The 25,813-nt window shown below is 41.8% G+C and overlaps 1 protein-coding gene and 2 non-coding genes across 3 annotated transcripts in view; all 3 read right to left on the bottom strand.

Annotated features, from left to right (window-relative positions):
• Positions 1-1,246: 1,246 nt before the first annotated feature.
• The window catches only part of LOC138599584 (thyrotropin-releasing hormone-degrading ectoenzyme-like), a 182,802-nt gene continuing 158,235 nt past the window's right edge, over positions 1,247-25,813 (bottom strand). Inside the window, exons 14-20 of the mRNA XM_069671317.1 lie at positions 24,711-24,858; positions 24,443-24,546; positions 23,806-23,913; positions 14,233-14,400; positions 7,858-7,998; positions 7,699-7,780; positions 1,247-5,115 (exon numbers count right to left, since the gene is read on the bottom strand). Coding sequence (XP_069527418.1) covers positions 4,963-5,115; positions 7,699-7,780; positions 7,858-7,998; positions 14,233-14,400; positions 23,806-23,913; positions 24,443-24,546; positions 24,711-24,858 — 904 coding nt within the window. The 3' untranslated portion in view covers positions 1,247-4,962. The remainder of the gene's footprint in view (positions 5,116-7,698; positions 7,781-7,857; positions 7,999-14,232; positions 14,401-23,805; positions 23,914-24,442; positions 24,547-24,710; positions 24,859-25,813) is intronic.
• Positions 19,153-19,225, bottom strand: trnat-ugu (transfer RNA threonine (anticodon UGU)). Its single transcript has one exon. It is a non-coding gene; the product is annotated as a tRNA-Thr (tRNA).
• On the bottom strand, positions 20,332-20,404 carry trnat-ugu (transfer RNA threonine (anticodon UGU)). Its single transcript has one exon. It is a non-coding gene; the product is annotated as a tRNA-Thr (tRNA).

Here is a 25,813-nt window from a genome sequence, read left to right as displayed (position 1 = left end):
GATCCAAAAAAAAGACATCTAAAAAAGTGGGATCGTTTTATATCCGGCGTCTCGACCTTTAAAGACGTTCACAACAACAGACGGCGCCAGGTCTCTGTAAAGCGAGTGCGCCCCTCATGACCGAGGCCAGCCGTCACTCACAGCTGCAGAGTCGGGGGGACGAAAGACGGAGAGACACGACGATCGTCGGGAACAAAGTGGCTCAAAAGTCCGACAGCTGAGGCGGAGTTATGATGCTGATTTAAGATGATGGTTATCAAAGCAGCAGAGTCATTAAACAGCTGTCAGACAGACAGGAACTACGGTGTCGCAGAGGGTGATGACAGCGTTAGCTAACAGATTCATTCATTCATTCAAACCTTTATTTAAGATCAGAAAATCATTGAGGTTTCCCTCATTTGCAATGTCGAGGTTCAGGAAACGACACAGTAATAAAAACATTCACAACAGGCCCTCAGAGCGAGCGTGTGTGTGTGTGTGTGTGTGTGTGTGTGTGTGTGTGACCAACAGAACGGAGGTGTGCCCGTTCCTCCAGCTGTTTAAAGACTGCTCTATAAACAGACTTCATGGTTCATGATTTATGAAACTTTGAAAGGCATTTTATTTGTTTCAGATGTGACGATTTAACGTAAAAGATATCGGAAACGTGTTTTTATCTAAACGGTACAATAAAATCTTTATAAAAACAAGATTTGGTTTTGAAAGTGTGTGTGTGTGTGTGTGGGGGGGGGGGTCGTCTTATGTCAGACCAACACGGTTCAATAATATGACCAAATGTTGAACTAATGTTACAAATGAAGCCAGGTGAATCTCCACATCACACCTGCACTGAAGCTGATGTTGTTTTGGAATGTCGTCGCACGGCATTGTGGCACATTTATGCGCCGTAACGTCCGGTGCATGCAGACTCATATTATTATTCTGCATCACAGAAACTCATGCATCAGAGAAACATCACAGACAGCTGATCAAACTAAATGTTGGACTTTTGGAAGCCAGCGACTTTAACTCAAAGCTCGTTTGTCCTGCAGGTAAGTCATTAGTCATCATTTGCATGTTCTCCCCGTGCGTGCGTGGGTTCCCTCCGGCTTCCTCCCACAGTCCACAGACATCCTCGTTAGCTTCATTGGTGACGCTAAACAGCCCGTAGGTGTGAGTGTGAGTGTGAAAGGCTCACATGGATAATGGACGGATGGATGGACGGAGAAAAACGCAACAAAGCTTCGTCTTTGCCTCCTCATGTGTTGGATTGAATCAGACGGTTTCAGAAACAAGGTTTACCATTTTAATATCACCCAATCAGAAAACACAGGAAACCACAGCAGTGCAAACAGGAAGTAGAATTAAATTCTAGACTGCCACTTCCTGACCCCATCACATTTTGGTCCAAAGCCGCCTTCATCATTATGATCACAATCATCATGAACGCCATCTTTAACTCCTTCCACAGTTTGATTGACAGAATTATATGTGTATGATTTACAGAGTTTATTGTACGGCGGCTTCGTGTTTGTCTCCCTGACAGGACGATAAAAGTTCAAAGTTCACTGTATAATCAGCAGAATAATTATAATAATACCAATTAGCTTTTTCACATCAACGTTTATCATCACTGACTCGACTTTCACCAACAAATCATCGTTCTGATCGTAATCATAATAATTCTAATTATCATAATTTTAATCATCGTTACTGGAACAGCACAGTCATCATCGCCTCTACTGCTGCTGTTACCATCCTCATCTTCATCACACGCGCACACACACACACACACACACACATCACTGGACACACGGTGTATAGAAGCAGGCAGGCCCATTAATTCATATATGGCTCAATTATTAACATCAAAGCCGGATCTAACAGAGGAGGAATAACTTCAAAGAGTCTGTTCAACAGGACGGAGGTTTTCCACACGTCTTCCAGGTGTCCACCCAAAAACTCATGAAGGTGCGTCCAGAGCGTTTTGTCCTGTGGACTCCGGTTCACTTTAACATTAGTACCATTTACATTAAAACACTGAGGCTGAAAGAGGACGTCCAAACCCAAGAAAGTCCTGTAAATCCGGGACACTCTTTACGCCTTAGAGTCCACTGCACTTCAGAGACCTTTAAACTGTCCAATCCACGATGCTAGAAAATACGTCGATCCGTAGAGTCGACACACTTTCCGTAGTTCCGGTAGAGCAGATCTATTGCACCAAATGTTTTTACTGAAATCTATCCATTGCAGGAGGTCCAATGGTAACTTTAAGGACACCAAAATACCGTAACACCGTCGCTTCGTTCTTATCAAATAGGGCGTAAACTTTAGAGCCTCCTGAAGGTCTGTCAGCCTCTCAAATCCACCGGTGTTCTACAGGCCTGCTGACTCGTAAACTTGAACGTCACATTGTAGATTCCATCCCGGTAAAGAGTCCGTCATGCTGCAGAATCTGTTAAAAGTCCACTGAAGATGAACTCCAGTGTCCCCATGTAGAAAGTCACATCGTCTGCATACAGCGACACTCGACATAAGCCACAGAGTCTTTTCAGCCGTTCCTTTGCCCCACTTTAACCATCCTTCAAGTCCATTCATTTACTCGGCCATCATTGGACAGGAAATAGGGGTCGATTTGAGACTGACCACTGATTGGCTGAAAAAATAATCTTTATGTTTGATGTTTCTGTCCTTTAGCGGAGGCTGATGTGCTTTATCCAACACTTCCTGGTTTTGTGCTTTGTGAAACCACAGAGATCTGTGCTATTTGTTCAAAGTCTCCAAGGTTGCAGTCAGTCGGAAAGGTTACTGTAGGTTTTATAGTCCCCTGATAACAAAAGAAATGTCTCTGCACTATTTTACACTGTTTGCTTTGACTGTCAGGATTTACAAGGTCACTAAGTACGGAGAGAGTTCTGTTGTATGTTTAATATTCGTCTAAAATTCACTGTCTGAACTGTGAATGTGAAAATATGGACGTTGTGGTGAGTTGTCGAGAGATGAACCGTAAATAACAGAATATAAGACGCAGTCTGTTTTTGGGGGGTATCCCAGAGGGAAAAACGTTTTCTAAAACTTTTGTGTCTTCAATTTATTTTCATGCAAAACACACAAATTACAGCCTTCCATCTGTTTTCACCATGTTGAGTTTGCATCCTGCTAGCTAATGGCGCTGTTAGCTGAGCTCAGCCTACAGTAACGTTGATTGTTGTGAGGATGGCGGCTACACTGGCGGTCATGACGCCGCATGTCTGTGACGAAGCTTTAGCAAGATTATAGCGCCACCGTCTGGCTAAAACACCGTAACACAATAAAATATCTGCATTCCACTTGCACCGACTTTTTACATTAAAAGAAATGTATTAAAAGTGCGTCTTGTACACCGAATATTACGGTAATAGTTTGATCTTTAAATTCTATAATGCAACATTTTGTATGCTGATTAAAGTAGTTGTGATCGTGATGTTTTCAGTCTTTAGAGACACGAAGAAAATCATTTGGAAAGAAACAACTTTGGTTGTTTTTGGCTTTTTCTTTCATATTTTAAAATCATTTTCTCTTTTGAAATAGATTTTTGTTGGCTGAACCTTTTCCTTCCTTGTTTTTCGTGTACTGTTACATGTTTTTTGTGAATGTCTTTCTTCTATCACTGCGTAACCATTTGGTCTTTGGACAGCGTTATAAACTCCTCTTAAAGCCTCGAAAATGGAACTTCACGTGTTGAATTAATGGGCGATTTTTGTCTCTGCCAAATGTTTCTACTCTACCGTCTTCCATCTGAAGCCAGATTCAGCCTCAGTAACACGTTTACTACATCCCATCATGCCTTTCATGTGCCAACAGTTTGTTGCCCCGCTAAATGTTTTCCACTTATTGAGAAAGTTTTAAACTCTTTTTAAGAGTCCACAGATTAAACGCTGTTCAGTGGGAAATTTGGCGTTCTCTGTGGATAAGAGCTCAATTTTGAAGTTACCACGAGCTTTCATATGCAAAGTATATTTCTAAAGAGAAGCCCCAACAAAGCCAAAATATCCCGCTGATATTTTCCAAACTGTTGTAGTTTTTGATCCTTAAAAAAAAGAAGCTGCTTTAAACTCAAGCTGAAGCGGTTTGGATGTTGTGGAGCGTTAATGAGTGTGAATGAGTCCTCTGAGCGCTGTGATCAGAGGACAGCAAGTCCATGTAGTGTTAATTACAGCTCTGTTCAGTGATCGACATGCAGCCGACTGCTGGGAAATCTGCCTTTTGCTGTTAGCCCGTTTCATGTAGCCAACAGAGGAAGGTCTAATTTAAACTGGACGTCTGGTTAGTGAGACATTTGGAGCTGAGAGGGGCTGAAAACACGAGCGTCATCTTTGGCCAGTCGAGTTAAAGAGACGTATTGTGTTAAAGTGTTTCTTTAAGAACGATTGATATTGGTGTGGACGTTTTACTTGGTTTCAGATAACTTTGGTCAAATTTAGACGATCAAAGGTTCTGACGCTAAGACCTGTGGAAACATTTAGCTAGGTCACGAGGACATCGATCAAAACAGCTAACTGTTAAATGCACACCTTCTTACGTCAGCAAGTTTAAATAAAGTTTTACTTTAGAGGGAACTTTGCTAACTTTAACTTTTATATCAAATTCTGCCAATTTAAGAGTTTACAGTCGACACTACAACGTTTATGAGCGTAGCTGCTAGCTAGCAATTACTGACTCAGTGACTGCTAGCTAGTTTGCTAGCTCCTTGAACTTGTCATTTCACAGCACAGAAACCAGTTGAACCAGTTGAACAGCATCAGCCACACAAATAATCCGTCTGAAATAAAGCGTTAGAAAACATATTTCTTTAAAAGCAAAAAAGAGAAACCCGCTGAATAATCAGTCAAGTCAGTCTTTCATTATTTTAATTCTATCTGACTGCATCTGTAAGCTAGTAGTACTTTAGCATTAGCTTAGCAGTCAGTTTGCAACGCTTCACTTTAGCTAGCTAGTGCAGCGTTAGCCGAGGACGGGGTTCGGAGGTTTGCGCAGCCACTGGTAGAACTGCCGTCGGTGGAGGCGGTGCCAGCGCACGTTGCCCTCGACGATCTCCAGCGCCCGTGGCAACGCAGGCCCCGCCCCCACGCCACTGGACTGGATGAAGTCCTTTAACTGAAGGAAGAAAAGACGGGAGGGGAGGGAAATGATGGAGGGAAGAAAATGTGAGGATAAGAGGAAGGAAAAGAAGAGAGATTAGAATATGAGAATTTAGAAACCTCTGTGAAGAGAAGAAAGAGAAATATTGCGAGCCCAAAGAGTCTGAAAAGTTAATTATACCACGTTTTTACAGAGTCATTTTTGGTAGATGAGTACAGAAGTTTCCACTGAATAAATTTCCTTTTAAATCACAACACTCGAGCTGACTGGAAAAAATCCAGCAGGGCAGAAATTTGAACAAAAATGACGATGGCTGCTCTGCTAATGTTCCATGAACCAGTGAACTCTACACGCCTGTGTGCTCGATGTTTTCAGCAGCGAGTTTAGCTGAGGCAGCTGGACGCATTAATAGAGTTCCAACGTGGGAGAAGTTATTTCGAGCGCCCCTGTTCCTGGTCCCATTTGTTTTTCCCACAGACAATGTTATGAGACTCACAGCTGGAGGTCTGTTACAGCTACGATCAGCATGAAGCTCTGCAGGTTATCAGTTCAACATAATAGGAACTGTGTCAGACAGTATCTGCTTTGACAGAGAGTCGACGGTACAGAACTTTCAGGAAGATGTTTATTAATACTTATTAAACTTTTATTGTGCCAGGAGACACAATCACCGGGTTTAAAAGTCTTTGACGGTGGATGCTAACCGCTCGTGGAAGCTAAAGATGGCGTGTCGGTTACTACGTCCAAACAAAGAAAATATTTAAGACTACAAATTATGAAACTAAAAAAGCAATTCAAGGAAAAAGAAACAAAGTGATGTCAGTGAAGATGCTGGATCTCCTGTTGGTCCAAAAACACACCTGCAGTTACTGCTTATCACCAGAGGTGTCGCCAAAGAACACAAAACGATATTTAAAGTGAATTCTGCGTTTTAATTCACATTATTTCACCTGATTTGTTCTCAAATGTAACGATAAAACATTTTTAATTCGCTACTCCTCTGAGTGGCCCCTTCTTTGTGGCAGCGGCTGCCGAGGCTCATGGGTATTGTAGTATTTAAACCTGTCTGCCATGCCAAAAGCATGGTCAAACTTCTGTTTTAAATAACAGTCAGGTAATCATTTAAAGTTCCCATTGAACTGCCAGCAGATAAATATTGATTAAAAGTTTCCTATAAAAACAGGAAGCTAGGGAGTGACTTGTTAAGTAAGGTCAAGGCCAGCTTACTGTTTTTGTACCTGAGTGAATCGGCCTCCTTTCACACACACACACACACACACACACACACACACACACACACACACACACACACTAAACAGTCTTGGTAAATATGATACACAAGGTGGCGACCGTGCTAAAAGACTAAAAGGATAACCGTTGGTAAAAAAACCGACCTGTGAGTGCTAGCTAGCTTGTAGCTCCTCGTGATCACAAGGAAGGGACAGAAAAACAGTTGAATGATTTCTTTGGACAAACAACATTTTTTGGGGGGTGAATCTGGAACGAAGATGACGATCAGTGCCAGACATTAAAAAGGTGTACCTCTATAATTCTGGTGAAAGGCGTCTCCACATACATTTGGCCTCATATCTTACGTTAGCCCATAATGATGGAAATACAGAATCATCAAGGGCAAAAACTAAAAGCTCTTTGATGTTTTAGTCCAAAAGGCTTTTTCTTCTCAAAGCCAGTTAAACACAAGCAGAGTTATTAAAGCCAAACTATCCTTTAAAAGGGTGAAAATTAAAGAGAAAATCTCCTTTCAAGGCAATTAGAGGTAAAATTTCCATCATGAAAGTGTTGGTATGAAAGTAAAACTCTGTTTAAAAGGACGGTAATTAAATGGAAAAGTTTCCTGCGTGCGAGGTGAGGTGTTAAAGACGAACTGGAGCTGTTGAAAGAGAAACTTTGTTGAAGACAATTAATCTGATTTTTTCTTCAAAGTTGAGGCCTGAAGAGGAAACTTAGTGTTGCTCTGACTTAGACAGATTCACTGGAGCGCAGGAGAAAATCCATCCCTGCAGCTTACTTTCATATACTTTATATCGTTAACTGTACTTTTCCACTCCTCTACCTTTTCCTCTCTTTCTTTTCCATCCCTCTTCTCCTTAATCCAACAGTTTCACTTTCTATTTTTAACTCTCCTCCTTCCTCTTTGACTTTCCTCCCCTCTGTGACTCACCCTGAGACACACTTTTCAGATGTGCACAGTGGGCGGAGGCAGAGTGATGCTTACTTCTCTCACACATGGCATCATCTCAGAATTAGTCATTGATTAATAAAAAGCAGGAAGAGACGCCCACAACACTTCCTGTGTGGAGAGTTTTTGGACATCAGGAAGTTGGATTCAAAACAAACCTCAATGATCCCTTCTTGTTTCTTCAGTCCCCATCTGCCTGCACGCGAACACATGCTAATATTCAGGCATTTAAACGGCTAAAAATGGGCAGTTTAGACGTCATAATTCCCATATCTCAATATTTCGTAAGGCTTAAGGTGAAACAGGGGTCACCGGATGGGAGTTGACCTGATGTACCTGTAAGTCTGATCCTCAGTTACTGCAGGACGACAACAATGTGTGTGTGTTTGTGTATTTACCTCACTGAGTTCTTTGTCGGTGTTCAGGAACTCTGTGACTCCACCGATGAGCTTTGAGTTCATGAACAACGCCTCACCGTAACTGTGAAGAGACAGAGTTTCATGCTTAGTGTCTCCACAGTTCAGCAGAACATCACCATAAACTCTCTCGTTCCTCACCGTGCGTTCAGGACGTCCCACTTTTCTCTGAAGTATTTCCAGGCCAAGTTTCGACCCTGCGGGTTTCTTCCAACGTGGATGATGACGTCGATCACGTCCTGCTCGGGGACCAGGTCAGAGGTCAAAGACAGGTTCAGTAACCTGCGAGACAGAGGACACACGGACATGGTCAGTTAGCACAGCAGACTGTACAGCCATCAACTGCAAAATGGAGTTGTGTTAGTACAACTGTGTTAGCATGCTAAAACTTCCCCTAAAAGAATGTTAGCATGCTTATATCTGTCATGCTAAAGTTAGCCCATGTTTAATATTTACAAAAGGTTTACTTAAGCTAGTTAGGCTAGCAAACAAAAGATATCCTACTGCTCATATTTGACTCAAATGTTGGACTGCTGGAATCTTTAGCATGCTAACAAACACCAACATGCTTTTGCTTCAATTTTAGCCGGAAATTCTATATTTTATTTTCTGCACAAAGTTAGCATGCTAAGGATTCCCCTAAAAGAATGTTAGCATGTTCATATTTGCTACCATGGTAAAGGTTAGCCTTTGGGGAATATTAATAGATGATTTACGTAGGCTAGCAAACAAATAATATGCTTCTGCTCATATTTGACAGCTCAAATCTTCAGCATGCTAACAAACACCAACATGTTTTTGTTTAAAACAATAGCTTGTTGGTAGCCTGAAATTCATTTTCGCACCAAGTTAGCATGCTAAGATATTAGCCTATGAGATGTATTTGTTGTAACTTAACCTAGCAAAGTTAAATTATGATTTTATTGATGGTAATGTTAGTATACAGTGTTAAAATGCTATTGTTTTATAGCAGGCTAAAACATTAGCCTGTTGCCTATAAAGTGTTTTAGCATCAATACAGATATAAATTAGAGTTATTAATAAGATTAGCTTGTTGTTCCTATTTTAGCACGAATTGCAGAAGTGAGCTAAAGTCATATTTACTTTTGTATGACCTCTTCATTAGTGAAATATTGGAATGCTATTGTTTCGTAGCATGCTAGCTTTAGCCTGTAGCCTGTTAAAAAGTGTCTTATACTGTATGTGTTAAAAGGTCTCATATCTCTATTTAATTTGAGTTACATCAGCTTATACTGATATAATCTTAATTACTGATTTATAACGGTGAAATATAAACCTCTGGTGCGTCTCTTACGATGTGTGTTACATGTAAACAACCTCGCATGCAACAACTTCCCCTGTGAGTCATATTAAGCCAACATGTCAGAAACGGTTCATCAAAACGCAGGAGTGAATGTTTAAACGTTTACACACATAAGGACGATAACTGTTGTGGCTAATTTCACACATTTCTTAGCAGTTTTTTGTCATCATAACGCTTTCATTAAGCTGCCACTCAAACAGACTGTATGTTTGTTTATGTAAAACAGGCAGAAAAGGTCAAACTGTCTGATGGAAACTGTCATTCTGGAGTGTTTGTTTTTGTTATTAGGAGCCCTGCTTGTCTGTCAAAGCACAAATCCCTCCTCTGATGTGTGATTACTCCGAGCTCGTCAGGAATCAGAGGAATTTTCTGTGATCACACAGAGTGTGTTTGCAGCGTCCGGATATCTGGGACGTGCAAACACACACACTCGGAGCGTTTTGAAGATGTGAGACGGAGAAACACAAAGAGGCAAACAGAGAGAGTCTACCTTCTGTTTCCTATTCTCTGTATATTCTGTCCTTCTGCGTGTGTGTGCGTGTGTGTGTGTGTGTGTGTGCGTTGTTTGTAGCTGTCTTTTCATTAAACCCCCAAATCAATTTTCTCTCTCTTTTCCCACAATGCCTCTGTGCTGAAACCATTTCCTGTGCGACCAATCAGTGTGTCGCTACGCTGTGGTTTTAGAGTTCTGTGTGTGTGTGTGTGTGTGTGTGTGTGTGTGTGTGTGTCTGAGCCTTGAAGAGTGTGTGTGTGTGTGTGTGTGTGTGTGTGTGTGATAGGTGCTATCTGAACATGCAGTACTACTTCTCTGATTGCTGAACAGTTTACCTTGGCTTAAAAATCAATGCCTGACACACAAACACACACACACCAATCTTTCTTACTGTGCAGTTTTGAGTGTGTGTGTGTGTGTGTGTGTGTGTGTGTGAGATCCATCCATCCTCGCTATTTTTCTCAACGAGAGATAACCGCAGTTAGCTCCTGATAAAATACTCTGCGGCTAACACACACACACACGCACACACACACTTAGTTACAGGGGGGCAGATTAATGTTCATGTATGGCCTTGGGCAGATTTTCACTGCTCCTTCCGTTTACAGTCTGTTTCTCTCTCAGTGCAGGATGAATACCAACCTGCAGACTGAACGCTGCTGCAGCTTCCACCGTCACATTTCTTTTATTATAACGTTTGTTTAAGGACGGAGAACATTTAGGAACATCTGTTAAAGCTTGTCGCATTGACAAACTCTGTTCATAGAAAATCTAACTTAAAGGAACGATGTGTAATATATATGTAAGTTGAAATACTGGCTTCTCCGACAACAACGCTGCAGCCAGTTTGTTCTCCTTTGAAGTTTTCTTTCGGGTGTGGAACGTCTGTGTGTTTTGGTTTGTGCGATCCCGCCCTCGCACGTCTTGCGCTCGCCCAGCTAGCAGGCAACGTTCCCATAACATCGGCTAACGTGAGCTACAAGTTCTAATTACGTTTGACAGAAAACGTTTTAATCTAACATTCAAAGAACGTCTTAATGATGTTTATCATTTCAAATAAAGTTCTTGTAACGTTAAAACAAAAAGTTTTAACATCAACCGTGTCTCGCTTCCTGCTCGCTGCTGTGTGTATAAAGTGACGGGAGTTAGCCCCGTAGCTAGTGGCAGCTCGGCCCCCGGGGCAGACCGATGAGTCTTCCCTGTGCTTTCTAACGCTGAAGCAGGAAACGTTAAAATTTTAATCTGGGGAGGAGGGGAGACAACGCTCTCCGATATTTTGAATTTTGACTGCAGTACCCTTTTTAGATCACAGACTGTATAAAAAGATGGCCGACATGACAGCTCCCTCAAAGTGAAGCCAAACCCTCTCTGTCGCCCCCTGCTGACTGGCTCAATATAGCTCATAAAGCCCGCCTCCTCCATGTTAACAGATGGGACATGAGTCAAACTATAAAATCAAAATACGCGTCAAATATATTTTTCTCAAACATGGTTTCTGTCATTATAGTTAGTTCTTATCATGCTGATTTCCAAGATGATGTCCAAGTGTTCATTTGTCTGACAAGTTTACTTTAATTAAATGATGATTGACAGCTCTGTTGACAAATACGGCTCCTGCAGCCGATCAGTTTCGGATTAGCAGAGTGGAGGACGATCGGTGAGAGGAGACGTAACTAAAACAATCACTACAGTCATTGAAGTTTCCATACCTGTGAACGTTAACCTCAGACCAACACAAAGAAGCTGTTCTGCTGTTAAACATGCCGCCGTGCAAGATCCTTGCTGTTTTAAATGTGTGTTTGGGTTAGCGGAAGTGGCTACGGTGGCGCCACCCGCCGATCTCTACTGCGCAGACTCTGGCTCCATATGACGTCACCATCGCAAGATGGCAGCGCCTATCACAGGGGCTATTTTAGCATCACTTTGTACAATGGGAGCAGATGGAGACGCGTCGTCCATCTATATATACAGTCATTGTTTTAGACGCTAGCAGTCAATGTTACATATCGTTCCTTTAATATTTGCTACTAGCTAAAATAACATTACGAATATATAAGCTGTAATTTAATTAACATTTTGACTTGAATGATATAACTGCAAAATTCCTACGAGTTAAAATGTCATTACAGATGTGTTGACATGAAACTCTAACCAGCTCACCACACTCACAAACAAATATCAACACACAGCAGCTCCCTTCAGCTCTGAGGAGTGCTTCAGAGTCTACCCACATATTGTTTTAATTTTACAGCCTGAAACTTTACTGGTTCTGTTCAGTCTCACGACTCACATTAATCTGTGCTCCAGCAAACAGACTCTGATAACACCGTACCTGTACGGCAGCGAACAGCAGACACAGTCAGAGACTAGCTGGTGAACATGGTGGATCATGTAGGAGGTAAAGAGGCAGACGTTCCCCTCAGGAGGTGGAGGAGACCAAAAACAGAGCTCAAAGACAGAAAAAAAAAACCTCTAAAAAGTGTTTGCTCTGTGAGGCGATGAGACGTCAGTGTTGTGACTGCATCGTGTTCGAGGCCACTTAGTTGCCAGATAGATGAATAATTGCTGTGTTGCTCATTAATTAATGAGTAGCGTGTCTGCAAGAAGCAATTAGACACGCAAGCAGGGGGGGAGCTTATCGTGACATGAGGTAAGGTCAGCGGCACACTGAGCAAACAACAACAACAAGGATGAACTTTTAGAAGAGAAGCTAATGTCAAACTCAGATTACACGAGCGTGATAACGACCCGGCCTGACAGGTGTGTGCAGCAGGAGGAAAGTGAGTGTTGCTGCTCGTGATGTGACATGACTTTGTTGATATTTCACAGACTTTATGGGAGTGTAGAGGAAAGAATCAGTGGACCTTCTGCCTTCTGTTTCAGCTGCTTTTGGCCTCATAAATTGCAAATAAGAAGAGGAGCCAATGTTGACGTTTCTTACACCGAGGTTCTTTCTTTCTAACGGCCAGCGGGGGCGAAGAAGGAGTCTGATTATATAGAAGTCTATGAGAAAACAAGACTACTTCTAACTAGGCCGATATCTTTAACCTAACCAATGTGTAACATCACAATAGCTTAAAGGGACAGTTCAGATATTTGGACACTAGGTTGTATGAAATGGTTGCAAGTGTTGTAGCGGATGCAAAGCTATTAGCGTCCTCACCGAGTCCCGTGGTCGGAGTTCTGTCAGGTTCTGAACGTAGATGTTGTCGGGTAAAACTTTTTTGGTTTCATGACCCAGGCATCTCACAGGAACGACTTATTCTACGTTCAGAACCGGACAGAACTCCGACCACGGGACTCGGTGAGTACGCTGATCCACGCCACTATTAAGAAGTGTTAAGAACTTAGTGTCCAAAAATCCAAACTATCCCTTTAATCCACTTTTTATACACTGTCTTGTCTCCAATACGTCGACCTATCAGGGTCTTTGGGGAAAAAAAACGGAGGAGAAGAAATTTTCTGAAAAACAAGAAAGAAGAAAATTCTCAGTCATTTGCCAGAAAAAAAGGCAAATTTGTAAGAATATAAAGTCAAAAATTTGCGAGAAACAAAAACTAGTAAAATCGTGTTCATAGGAACCTTTCTGAGCCGCAACCCCTCCCTCTGATTCACCTGTCTCTCCTCTCTGCTGCTCACACAGGCGTGCACGGCACAGAGCTCGGAGCAGCTTCAGCCTGTTTTCTCTGCACACAAGAAGCAGACTTCACAGAGGAGAAAGACTGAGCGACCCTCTGCTGCAGAAACACCCCGTTTGCCCCAGGGGTTACATTCCACATGAGAGTGACCCTACAACCTCATGACGGAGACTAACCTACAAAAACATCAGTTTGGCTTTAAAGACAGTTCCAGATCCGACAGCACGACTCGCTCTGAAGGAGACAACACAAAATCTAGGGGCAGCATTTCCTCACAAATTTGCCGTTTGTTTCTGGCAAATTTACGACTTTAATCTCGAGTTTTTTCTCTCATTATTACTCTTCTCCTGCAGCTCTGTTTTTTTTGTTTCTCACAACGGCCCTAATACGCTGTCGCACTCCAACAACTCCTGAAGGGTTTATCTCCCTCTTAAGCGCTCCACTACGCTCCCCAGCTGGTCTCTAACTGTGTCTCATGAGTGAATTGGGTCTTAAAAACGTCGACATGTTCTTCCTGACTTGTCGCGCCCTTTTACACGACCCTTTCTGGAGAAACAAGCAACACCAGCCTCGACTAGCACATAGTAAAGACAACATATCAGTGTGGACGTAGTGGACTCTGAAGACTAAAAGTATCGTGTTGTTTGATCCCAGCGTGACATAAAGTTTGAAGGTAAGATACGGGCTGACCTGGCGCTGACCTGCCTCCTAGTGGAGACACTTTTCCATCCTCCAGGTTTAAATATTTGCCGTCGCTTGTGTTTGCTTTTATGTGGATTAAAAGAAATGATATCACAAAGCTAAGAAGATATGGATTTTGCAATTTTTGTGTCTTTCAACAGCTGAGAATCGTTAAACTAAGCCGGAGGAAGAACCTTTAAACAGAGTCTTGTAAGTCAATGTTCAGATCAATAATATCGATCGGCGCAGCTTTCAAAGCAAGGAATAGTAAAAACAAGCTGTCGAACATCTTTAAAGAACTCAGACGTCTGTTTGTTCTGTGGGGAGGTTAAAGCGTCCTCCTCCGGGACCTGACACACTAACAGCAGCGCGGCGCGTACCTGTTCAGGAGGAAGATGTTGTCGGAGCAGGTCAGAGCCTCCAGCAGGATCTTCTTCTCTGAGACGGCGTTGGACGAGTGAAACTTCATCCAGATGAACTCCCACACGTCCTCGTCCATCAGGCTGACCCCGGTGCAGTAAACGATGTCTCTGATGTTGGGAGGGATCCTGGGAGGAAGACAGGAAAGCAAGCTGTCAGAACAACAAGACATTCGAGTGTGTGTCACATTATAGGGACGATAAAACAGTTGTGTTTGACTCGTGTGCAGAAAAATCAGCAGTGAGAGTGGAGCAGGGAAGGGAATGAAAGTGAAAACACTGATAAGACTCGTCTGCAGGATTAACTGGGACACTTTCTGGATACCAAGCAAGAGAGGGCTCCATTAAACGCTCCGTGGTCATAAAATAAAGACAGATAAAGACTTTTAGGTAAGTACATTTTGACAGTTGAACTACGGATACATCTTGCAAGCCAAGCTAGCTCTAGCTTTAGCTGATAACAAACCCCATGTCCACACAGCTCCTTTTCCCCGATGAGGACAGAGCGGACAGAGCGGTCTTTTCTCACAGCGCTCCGCCTCTTTCCGTGCGGCCGCTCCCTTCGAGTTGAAAAGCTCTGAACTTTTCGGAAAGATGCTGGTGTCATCAGCGCCGCTTTTTTTCAGGCAACCAATCAGATGGGGCGCCACTTGTCACCCTGGTTACCAAACAAAGAGGAGCAACTAGTGTTGGCCCTTTCTGTCTACCAGGAGCTGTACATGACAAACAAACAGAACCACAATAGAGACTGAAAAGCTTGTTTGTGGGAGCTGGACACTACGTGTCGCTGGTAAGTGTTGTGCTTTTATCGCCCTACGCGTTGTAAGCTTGTTGTTGTCATAGAAACAACCCCTCCCACCAGATGCAGCGTTTCTTTCTTACCGCGCAAGCGCCTCATCCCAGCGCCCTGCCAGGAAAGGACGCTGTGTGGACACGGGGCCTGTATCTCCTCTCGAGCTCCCCCCTTTCATCCAGATGTGGTCACTTTGGCTCCAAAAAATCCAACATGGCCGACACCAAAGTGCTAAACTCACAGCCTCAAAACAATATTCACAAACCACGTCCACTTCTTCTACAGTCTGTGCTGAACATCAAGAGTATGCACTCGTAGAACTGCAGTTATTACAGGTTACTAATGTTTCTGTTGTTGGGTGTTTATACAGAAAAAAACACACACACACACACACACACACACACACACACACGCTCTCCACGGCCCAGCTGGTTAGTGGCCTGAATCATCAGCAAAGCAAAAAGGTGAACATTTCCTCCACACTATAATATGTGTGAGTGTGTGTGAGTGTGTGTGTGTGTGTGTGTGTGTGTGTGCATAGGTACTTGACCTAAATCGTCATCACAATACAGTGAGCTCAGCTGTTAGCATATTGAGGACCGTGTGTGTGTGTGTGTGTGTGTGTGTGCAGAGTGAGTGATGCAGGGACAATTACATCATTCAGCGACCTGGGAAATCATTTTAGAGATGCTCCACTTAAGAGCAAGCGTCACAACACACACACACACATGCACACACACAACCACACACACACACACACACACACACACACACACACACACACGCTGGCTGACTTCCACGTTATGCTGACTCTGGCGTTAAAGTCCTTCTCAGACGTCATGTTCCAAACACCGTGTACTCGAGCGTGTGTGTGTGTGTGTGTGTGTATGTGTGTGTGTGTGTGTGTGTGTGTGTGTGTGCGTGTGTGTGAGTGTGTTTAACCAGATAACATGATTTTATTTAAGCTACTTCCAGATTATTAATCATGCAAAACATGAAGTACAACTTCTGCAGCCCCTGGTTGTACTACTGCTCTTATTACTAGTTAATCACTCGTGCACTTCTTCAGCTGTTTTTTTTCTTCATAAAAATAAAGTCGAGTTTTCGTCTGCAGAATCTATAATGGAAGAGCAGAGCCTGTGGAAACCTCCAGATGGCTCTGATCCCGTTAACTTACACACTGATAGAGAGAGAGAGAGTGTGTGTGAGTGAGTGTGTGTTTTAACAGTCTATAGAGGATGTTTTATGTCCTAAAGCTCCGTCTTTCTCCTGAAATGTCTCCCCCTCCTACTCAATTCTTCCTCTGCATCAAACTCCCATCGTGACAGTAAACACGTCGCTCCACCATCTGCTACATCTGTCTGTCTGTCTCTCTGTCTGTGGGACTCTGGAGTCTAAATGTCACTCTACATTATGGAAATTAAAATATTTTAACTACCCCGACAGAGCAGCCGGAGCTCGGTCAGGTAATTAAAACCAAAAATAAGATGAGATAAAACTTAATCGATCTCCAGCGGGACGAGTCTTTTGTTGCAGCATCACAAGGACGGATAGAAAGATATATAATTATATGATGATGAGGAATATAAAACTTACAGAACTCAAGGAAAAGAATGCAAAGTAGAAATAACACAAGAGCATGTGCAGAGAGCAGGTTTGAAGCTGACTGCTGTGATGTTTCTGTGACAACACGACACATTGTTCCCCCTAATTCAAACCAGTACGGAAGCCTGGACAGGTCAAAAGATCTGGTGATCCATTTTCTGCTGCATAAGACTGATCTTAATTATTAAAGTTTTCTTCTTCTATGAAGGAGGTGGAAAAAAAAGTTTTTAAAGTTGGAACAAAGTTCTTTTTTTCTCTAACTTTCAGGTTTTTTTTTCTTCATCTTTGAAAAGAAAACTCTTCTTTTTGCCGTGAAAAGAGCCAAGAGGCTTCAGTGCACCACTTTCAAGTTTACCAAGCCGGGTTAATGTATGGAGTCACAGGAGTGCCAAGAAGAATAAATCTGTAAGTACAATATTTAAGTAAATGTAAAAGTTTTGGAAATATAAAGAATAAATAAGGAAATAAAAATACGTGGAGAAATCTATATTTAATTTAATTTCATACAAATAAAATATTTAAGAATAATTATCAGCAGATATTTAAATGTATTGTTCATTTATTTATTTTAATGTTTTAAATTTTGTTGGACTGTAAAAAAAAATATAGGTAAACAGGAAAAAAGAGAAATACAAGTAGAAAGAACAAAATATCAAAGAAAAATTATGAGCACGTTTCCCTTATTTTCACCTGAACTGGTCATTTATTTCTGTATATATTTTTCATTTTCTAAGTTTCTGTTTTTTCATCTCTAAAGAAGAAAAAAGTTAACTAAGATTATTTTGTAGTTATTTTTTTTTTGCACGTCAAGAAAATGATGGGAGGTGAAAAAATATCCTCATCCTTAGTGTTTGTTGTTGTAATACCCATATCGGCCACAGGAGGCTAAAGGGCGCCACTTCCCCAAACTCTAAACATGAATAAAAGCATTCCTATTTTCTTCAAATGTGAGTTTAGAATTAAAGGTAAAGCCAACTACTATTGTGTGGTCACAAGTTTGTCTAACATTACTGTCTGGCTTTTTTTGGCTTTAAATGTATTTATTGACCTCTGAACTTTTTTCCCAACGTTTTCACGGATGAAGATGGAAAAAGAGAAACTAAAAAAGATTTCACTTTAGACAAAAACTGTTCCTTCACTGTTTCTTAAGTCATTTTGAATCAGACACCAGAATCTGTTTTCCTTTTTGCCGCTCTGGGCTTCCGTACACCACACATGAAACAACTTTAGGAAGTGTTTATAGTTTCATTCCACATCATCTCTGACCTCTGTCACTCTTAAAATGTCCTCAGCAGCAGCTGTCAGTTCTGCAGCAAAGCTCCTGAGGCGCTGCTGCCAGCTGGCCAAACTAATTTTTCAAGATCGGAATTTAATGGCCAGAAATGGTTTTAAAGTTGGCTCCGCAAAGAGCCACTGTAGCTCTCCGTGGTGAGGAGGGGGAGGTTTGAGTGGGTTGAATGGAGGCCTTTGTAGACGAAGAAGAAAAGGGAATTTATGTGTTGTAGAAATATGAGTGCATCCTTTAACTGAGAATCATTTGCTGTGGTGTTGTGGTGGAGATTTGTGTCCTCTGCCCTTGAGTTACACAGCGTATTATGAAACAAATCCTGTTGTTGCAGAAGAACTACACTTTTTTTTCAGCTGCAAACTAGCTTTGAACGGAGAAACGGCATCATTGCAGAGGATGTATTGGGGGAGGAGATGTTTTATGGTGTTTTGAGCGACTCCAATATTTAATTTGAGCCAGAGTGTACAGCTGACAAAATACAGCCGAGCAGGGCCGCGATGCTTCATGTTTAATGGTGACAGTTTTATTATGTTTAGGGTTAAATTGACTTGGTTAGGTTGTGGAAAGAGAGCAGGATGTGGGTTCAAATCAGCACTAACATGTCTTTAATTTTCTTGAATTAAGGCCCACATATGCAGACAGATAATGGAGGATTGAACTTGACTTTTCTGACACTTTGGGGCAACAGAAACAATCTTTAAAACCGAGTAGTTCCCCTTTAAGCTGACAACTTAAAACAACAACAGCTGTTTCTTTCCACATCCATCAGTTCCAGATCAAAATGATGATAAACTTGTTGTTTCTAACTCTAAATTCTGTTTGGGCTTTGTTTTTGGTCTCCACCACCTCCTGAGGAACTTTTTCTTCTTTAGCTGCTGAAAAATCAACACTTAGATTTAATGTGTGCAAATGATGGCAACAAGAAGTGAAAACACAACTGGGACAATCGTTCTCTATCACTCGGCTCGTTGGTGTAAATATCTGCCTCCAAAACAAACCAAACCAATAAACCACCTCTTCTGACCTCCGCACCAAACTTCATTCAGATTTTAATCACTTTAAAGACGTCACACCTTGCTGCTGTAGTTCCTACGTGTCAAACACGATCAAGTACTTCAGGTTTAACGTGTTTACAGTAAGTGCTCATGTAATGATGACCTTTGACCTTACCGGAGCAAACACTGAAAACATTTGAAGGCCCCAGCGAGAATTGAACTCGCGACCCCTGGTTTACAAGACCAGTGCTCTAACCTCTGAGCTATGGAGCCCTGTGACACACGCATCAGGGACACACCCTTATTTACATAACCACCTATTGTGACTCGTTGACTCACTCTGAAGCTTACAGCAAACAAAAGGTGAAGATGAGAAGGACAGGACAGCGTGGTATCATCTGCATACGTGGGCCAGACTGGGGTCAGCAGCAGTTTCCTTCTTGTCTTCACTTGGCTTTAACACAAAGTCTGACAGATCCACTAAAGTTTACAACCTATTTTACAAGCGAGGAACATGTTCTCGTTTTCTACTAGAGGTTGTGAAGCCACAATAATAAGACAAGCTTCATACACAGCGTGATGGGTTGGGAAGGTGTCCCAGAGCTTGCATTGTCCAAGTTAAAAGTCACTCACAAGACTCCTTATTGGTGTTCCTGTTTAGTTTCCTTTGAAATAAAACATAGTGGTAAGCCTCACGTAGGCCAAAACTACATTATGTTAAAGGTCTAACCTCGAAAGTTTCAGTTTGGTTCTCTTTGGCGCCACCTGTGGCGGTAAACGGTTATTGCATGAGCACACGTCCCAGATATCCAGACAGTACTGCATGTGTGACGTCCACGGTCGGCTCCGGTTGTAACTCTTGATTTTCCTGGCTGACGGTCGCTTTCCTTTTCAGACTGTTTGCTTCATCTGAGCGTCGAGTTTGTTTCTTCTTCTTTGGATTTTCACTTCTTGTTGAAGTTGTATCTGTAGTCATCCATCTTTTCTTTGTTTGTTCAGCCATAGTAGATTACTGTTTACTCGCAATACGAGCAGAGAGCGGAAAAGCAGCCGCTTAGCTCCGCCTACCCTCTCTGGCAGACCAACCACTGCTGGCTGATGGAAAACGCGTCACTAACTGGGCGCCGCTTGTGATTTTTTCCTCGAAGTCACATGGTGTAAATATCTGCCTCCAAAACAAACCAAACCAATAAACCACCTCTTCTGACCTCCGCAGCAAACTTCATTCAGATTTTAATCACTTTAAAGACGTCACACCTTGCTGCTGTAGTTGCTACGTGTCAAACACGATCAAGTACTTCAGGTTTAACGTGTTTACAGTAAGTGCTCATGTAATGATGACCTTTGACCTTACCAGAGCAAGCACTGAAAACGCTTGAAGGCCCCAGTGAGAATTGAACTCGCGACCCCTGGTTTACAAGACCAGTGCTGTAACCTCTGAGCTATGGAGCCCTGTGACACACGCATCAGGGACACACCCTTATTTACATAACCACCTGTTGTGACTCGTTGACTCACTCTGAAGCTTCACGACAAACAAAAGGTGAAGATATGAAGCAGCTCAGAATAAAGGCACAACTTGAAGTGCAATCTGTTTCACATATTTATTTGTTCTACTCTTATTTTGAAAATAATGATTATAGCTGCCCCTCCACTCCTGTTAGGATGCAGTCCAGCTAGCGTAGCTGCAGCTAACAGGTAGCGTCCCACCACAGGCACATCTGGAGAGATCCTCTTGAGAACCATCAGGACTTTGCTCACTTTTGTCTGAGGGGGGGAATTGGGCCCAAAATCAGCCTGATTATCTTGTCGCATGTACCCCGCTTGAGTAACCAATGTCAGCTGGTTTCACACAGGAATCAAACCCCATTCTTCCGGATGTAAATACTGTGTTTGTTTGACGGATCAATCGCACCAGACTTCAACATCCCAAGCAGATTTGTGCGTTCTTACATCACCTGACTTCCACATTAAAACAGCATCCAAAACAGGTACAAAGGAGGACTTAGGTGGTCAAATTTGAAGTGTTTGTTCACTCACCGAGCTGCTGTGTTCAACACACTGTTCTATCTTTAATATCAAAATAAATAAAATTAAGCAGAATAAAATCAAAGCAGGCTCCAGGATGTCTTCCAGCATACAAACACCGAACACAATGCACAAAGGGTGGGAGTAACAGGGTGTTAATTGGGGTCCAGCGGTGCATTGTTGCCGGTTACCCCCCACCAGGTTAATGCATCAATGGCTGCAGCCACACCAAGATAAATATGGAGCATTTTTCTGATCCATTGAGACGGTCATTTACAACAAAGCCCCAGTGGGACATCATTAATAATCTGAGGGGACGTAGGCGCTAAAATATTAGCTGTGCTCTGCAGTAATCACGCTCATTGTTGTGGACGGCTTTCAGCCCGAGTCTCTTTACAGCAGGTGGTTCTTAGCACTGTTTTCATGCAGGAGACGCAGGTGTGACAGAGGCCTGCTGTTTGACATATGAAAGAGGCTAAAACTGTAGATACACACAACACACAGAATTAACACAGTGCTAAGTTAAGTGTTACTTGTCCGCCATCTTTGTTTCTATTTTTAGAGAAGTCGGTTAATTATGAAGCCGGGTCAGGTGTATGGAGTCACAGGAGTGCCAAAAAAAAGTCGTTAAAGAAATAAAACAAAACAAAACAAAATTAATAAAGTATTTCTGATTCTGAATCATTTGGAAACATAAAGAGCAATGATAAAAAAAATTTATAAGTACATTTAACATTTTGAATTGAAGAAAAACTAAGTAACAAGAAACGTATGAAAAAAGAATGAATAAAAAAGTTGGAAAAATAAAGATTAGTTTATATAAAAGTAAATAAAAAAATATAAAAATAAATCAATAGAAAATAAAAAATATAGTAAAATAAAAAATGTCAAAATATAAAGACAAATAAAATATAAATTATTATTTATTATGTTTATTTCTGAGATTTATATTAAAGTATTTATTTTAATAATTTATTTATAATATTTATTATATAATATATAATATAATAGAATATTATTATATTATTATTATTATTATATAATATTTCCCTTTATAGTTATTTCTGTATATATCTATAAGTAAATTAATTGTTTTTATATATATCAAATACATAAGTAAATTAAAAATGTAAACACATAAGAACAATAACAAAACAATAAAGAATAATTATGAGTATTTTTCCTTATTTTCACTGGCTTTGGGTCTTACAGGCTTTTAGTAACATTATTTAAAACAATAAATCAATAATATGAAACTATATAAACTGTAAATTGATATGCATGAAATAAATACCATTTTTTATCTTTGTATTTCCAAATTTTCCTCATTCTCTTACAGTCATTGTTTTTTGGCACTCCATTCAGATAAACTCTCCTGACAAGATTCCAATATTCTTGCATTTTGTTAAAAACGGCGTGACAGTAATTAATACTCGGGCACGGAGAAGGGAAATTTCAAATCCATGTGCTCTCCAGATGGGATTAAAATCAATGAATAGAGCATTAAATATTGAAAAAAATCAGCCCGGAGGGATTAATCCTGCATGAATGTGGCCTTATACGCCACTTTCCCACCACTGAAAAATGGAGCGCTTCCTGAATTGCTTCTCAAATTTTAAAAAGGCTGCTCTTGTCTTGTAGTGAGGACGGAAAAATGGAGATTATCCAAAATGCTGCCATATGGTTTGTCATGTGCGCTGCTCCCTCGCTGCCCTGCTCTGCAAACAACTTCACTTTGAAAAAGCAAGTTGGAAAAAAGGGCCGAGAAGTCGTGAGATACTTGGTGGACTTTCAGAAATGAACATCAATGACAGATTAAGACGTTACTTCTCTGAGGATTCATTCATAAAACCTTTCGGCTGGAGTGTATAACTGTTTAATTTACAGTGTTTTTAATTTGCGCACGCCTCTTATCATCCTCTCCCTGCTGTCCTTTGCAGAAAAGCAGCATCTGTCTCTATTTAATTTGTCGTTTGAAATCTAATTTTGCAGATCTCGTTAAGGACCCGGAGGGAGCGAGCGAGCCGGCAGCAACATGAAAGAGGAAAAGTTAGAGGCAGACAGACGGAGGGAGGGAAGAGAAGAATGAAACAAAAGAAGTGGATCAATGTGGAAAGAGAGGGCTGGATCACTGTTGTCAACAACAGCAGTGAGAGGTGCATTGTTTGTTTGGGTTCAGGCTGCAGCCGCCACATATGCCAATACGCTTATTTATTCTCAATTCAATCAAGTCCACATTAAACTGCAGATGTATATTTAACATCTGGGTCCTTTATTTAAATACTTTGGGGTTTAAAAGACTAAAAGGTTCAAAAAGGTTTCAGCTGGCCGCAGTGAAACAGGCTGTAATGGCTGCAATGTAATCCTTTGGGGCAACCACACCGGATCAAAGTGCGTCCACTAAAAGTTCTTGTTGTTTCCACTGACAGGCTCAGATTGTTTCCTAAGTGTCTGACAACATCACAGAAAGGATCCCTGCAGAGAGACAGCTTTGAGCTCAGCGTAAGATGCTGTTTTTGAACCAGGAAGAGACGTTAAATTGCTGTTTTCAAAGCAACCAGAAAAATGTAATGTTACCTCACAGTGTTGCTGAATAACCGCAGCCTTGATTTGGTTTGTTGTTATTTGCTTTGATCCAAACAAATAGCATGAGACGATTCTTTTACAGCTATCACATCAAACAGAAATATTTAAGTTGCATTATTTTATAAACAATCCTGGCCGAGCGCTGTCTCCAAAAGAGGGACAAAGATAACATGAAGCCAGGCAGCTCTCGAGGGTCAGTATTTCTGTGTGTGTGTGTGTGTGTGTGTGTGTGTCCCTACCTGTTCTTGTTGCTGGAGATCCAGTCAGAGATGTAGGCGACAGCCTGACGGTGGCACTGCTTGTTCCCAAAGCTACAAGCTAACATGATTAGCTCCCTCTGTAGCTCCCTGAGAGGAGGAAAACATTTATTGTTAAAATTATTTTGTCTATTGTCTGATACCCAAAAAAACATATTTACATTTTACAACAAAGTCTTGAACATCAGTTACATCTGTAGCACAAGAATGGATTTCAGACTGATTTAGCCTAGCTTAGCACAGACAGAATGCAGAGGGAAACTGCTAGCTCCATGGAACTTGTTTATCAGCTGACCAACAGCAGCTGTACAACATCGATATTCTCTTATTGAGCGTCCAGATTTGAGCTCCTTTTCAATTCTACTGTCAATAAAATGCAGAGGACAACAGATGAACTTCGGTGACTGATTGATTATTAGCATGTTGGCTAACAGAAAGCATGCAAATAAGGCTGCTAACAGTTCCCCCTGCCTCCTTGCACAAACATAAACCAAAATAGCAGATGAGCTTTGAGACACCCACACAATCTGTTCGCCCGTGACCCACGGCGATGTACTTGTTTGTGATTAAAATCTGCATAATGTTATATATGGTGTGTGAAAGTGTGTGTGTTGCATACTCAGTCTGGTAGGACGCCTGCAGGACGTTGCCCTCGCTGCCGGGGACGTTTGTCGGCCAGCCCATCTGATGGTAGCGTGATGCAACCTGCTTCAGCACATAGTCCTGTAACACACACACACACACGCACACACACACACACACACGGTGAAGAGTTAATCGAGGGACAGCCACCTGTCAGCGCAGTGTAGACCGTTTATCCTGCTAACATGGAGCCGCTCCTGACTGACTGACTGACTGAGGTAGTAATTGATTGATTGGCTGTTTACACTGAACAGGCTGTATTCGTCCGTGCGGTCCAGCAGTTTGTCCAGCTGGTAGAGCGCTCGGCTGGCAGCGTGCCAAGGCAGGAAGGAAGTCTCCTCCGGGAGGTAGCCAATCAGCTGCAAGGGAACGCCCTGTGGGAGGTAGCCAGCCCTGAGAGAGAGAGAGAGAGAGAGAGAGAAAAGGATGGGTACACGTTAGAAGGATCAGGAAAACAAAGGAATCATTGCACCACCCTGACGGTTAAAATGAAACCAACTATCACAGATGGAATAATGTGGTGGAAACAAAACAACCACAAAGACAGTTTCAGCCGCTCACAACTTAACACTTAAATCTGTTTTCTTTTTGGTGAAAGTGTTTTAGTGTTGTGACGCCCAACAAATGGACCTGAATGGAATCTGTTACTCACTTTTTAGGATACGCATCATTAATACTAGAACACAATATAAAGGTTCGCCACAATTTCAACTAAATTCAGACTTTCTGATCACAAACTGGAAACTGAAATGGAAAAAATACTTCCTGTTCTTCTTTTCTAAGAGAAGAAAACACATGTTCTATAAGACATAATAAAGCTCTGTCTGTTTGTATCAATGACAATGTGTTATAACCTGCACACTGTGTGAAAAAAGCCCGATTGCTAACTAAAGCGACCTTCTTTTATTACTTCTTCTGACCAACGTGTCCAGTGTGTCCTAAAAAGATGAGCTGACAGAACACGATCGCATCACTTCCTTTGCTCTGGTTTTGTAAATATATCTTGTCGAGCTCTACCTGATGCACAAAGTCCGATCACCTTTGGCTGCTTTATGCAAAGAGGCCCACATCAAGCTCTTTATCAGCCTAGATGAGTCTCATGTCTTACGTGTAAGACGTTAAAATGTTACCAGCCAAATGTATTAGTGTTTCGAGCCACGTCACGGATGTTTGACCAGATGAATACGTTTAGACAGCAAGTTCGCAACAGCTCAAGTCACCCTGAAGCTCCGCCTGTTGACGCAGGTTTTTCAGACCCGGGAAGACCCGCTTCTCAATTATCCTGGTCTACTGCAGAGTCATGTGACCCGGGTCTGAATGCAGATTGTAACCTTTCCCACTAAGAAAA

This window comes from Semicossyphus pulcher, unplaced genomic scaffold (genome assembly GCF_022749685.1).
Source record: "Semicossyphus pulcher isolate SPU_LCO1_2020_fin unplaced genomic scaffold, fSemPul1.0.p SCAF_20, whole genome shotgun sequence".
Lineage (NCBI taxonomy): Eukaryota > Metazoa > Chordata > Actinopteri > Labriformes > Labridae > Semicossyphus > Semicossyphus pulcher.
This window is presented reverse-complemented; position numbering and strand designations above follow the sequence as displayed.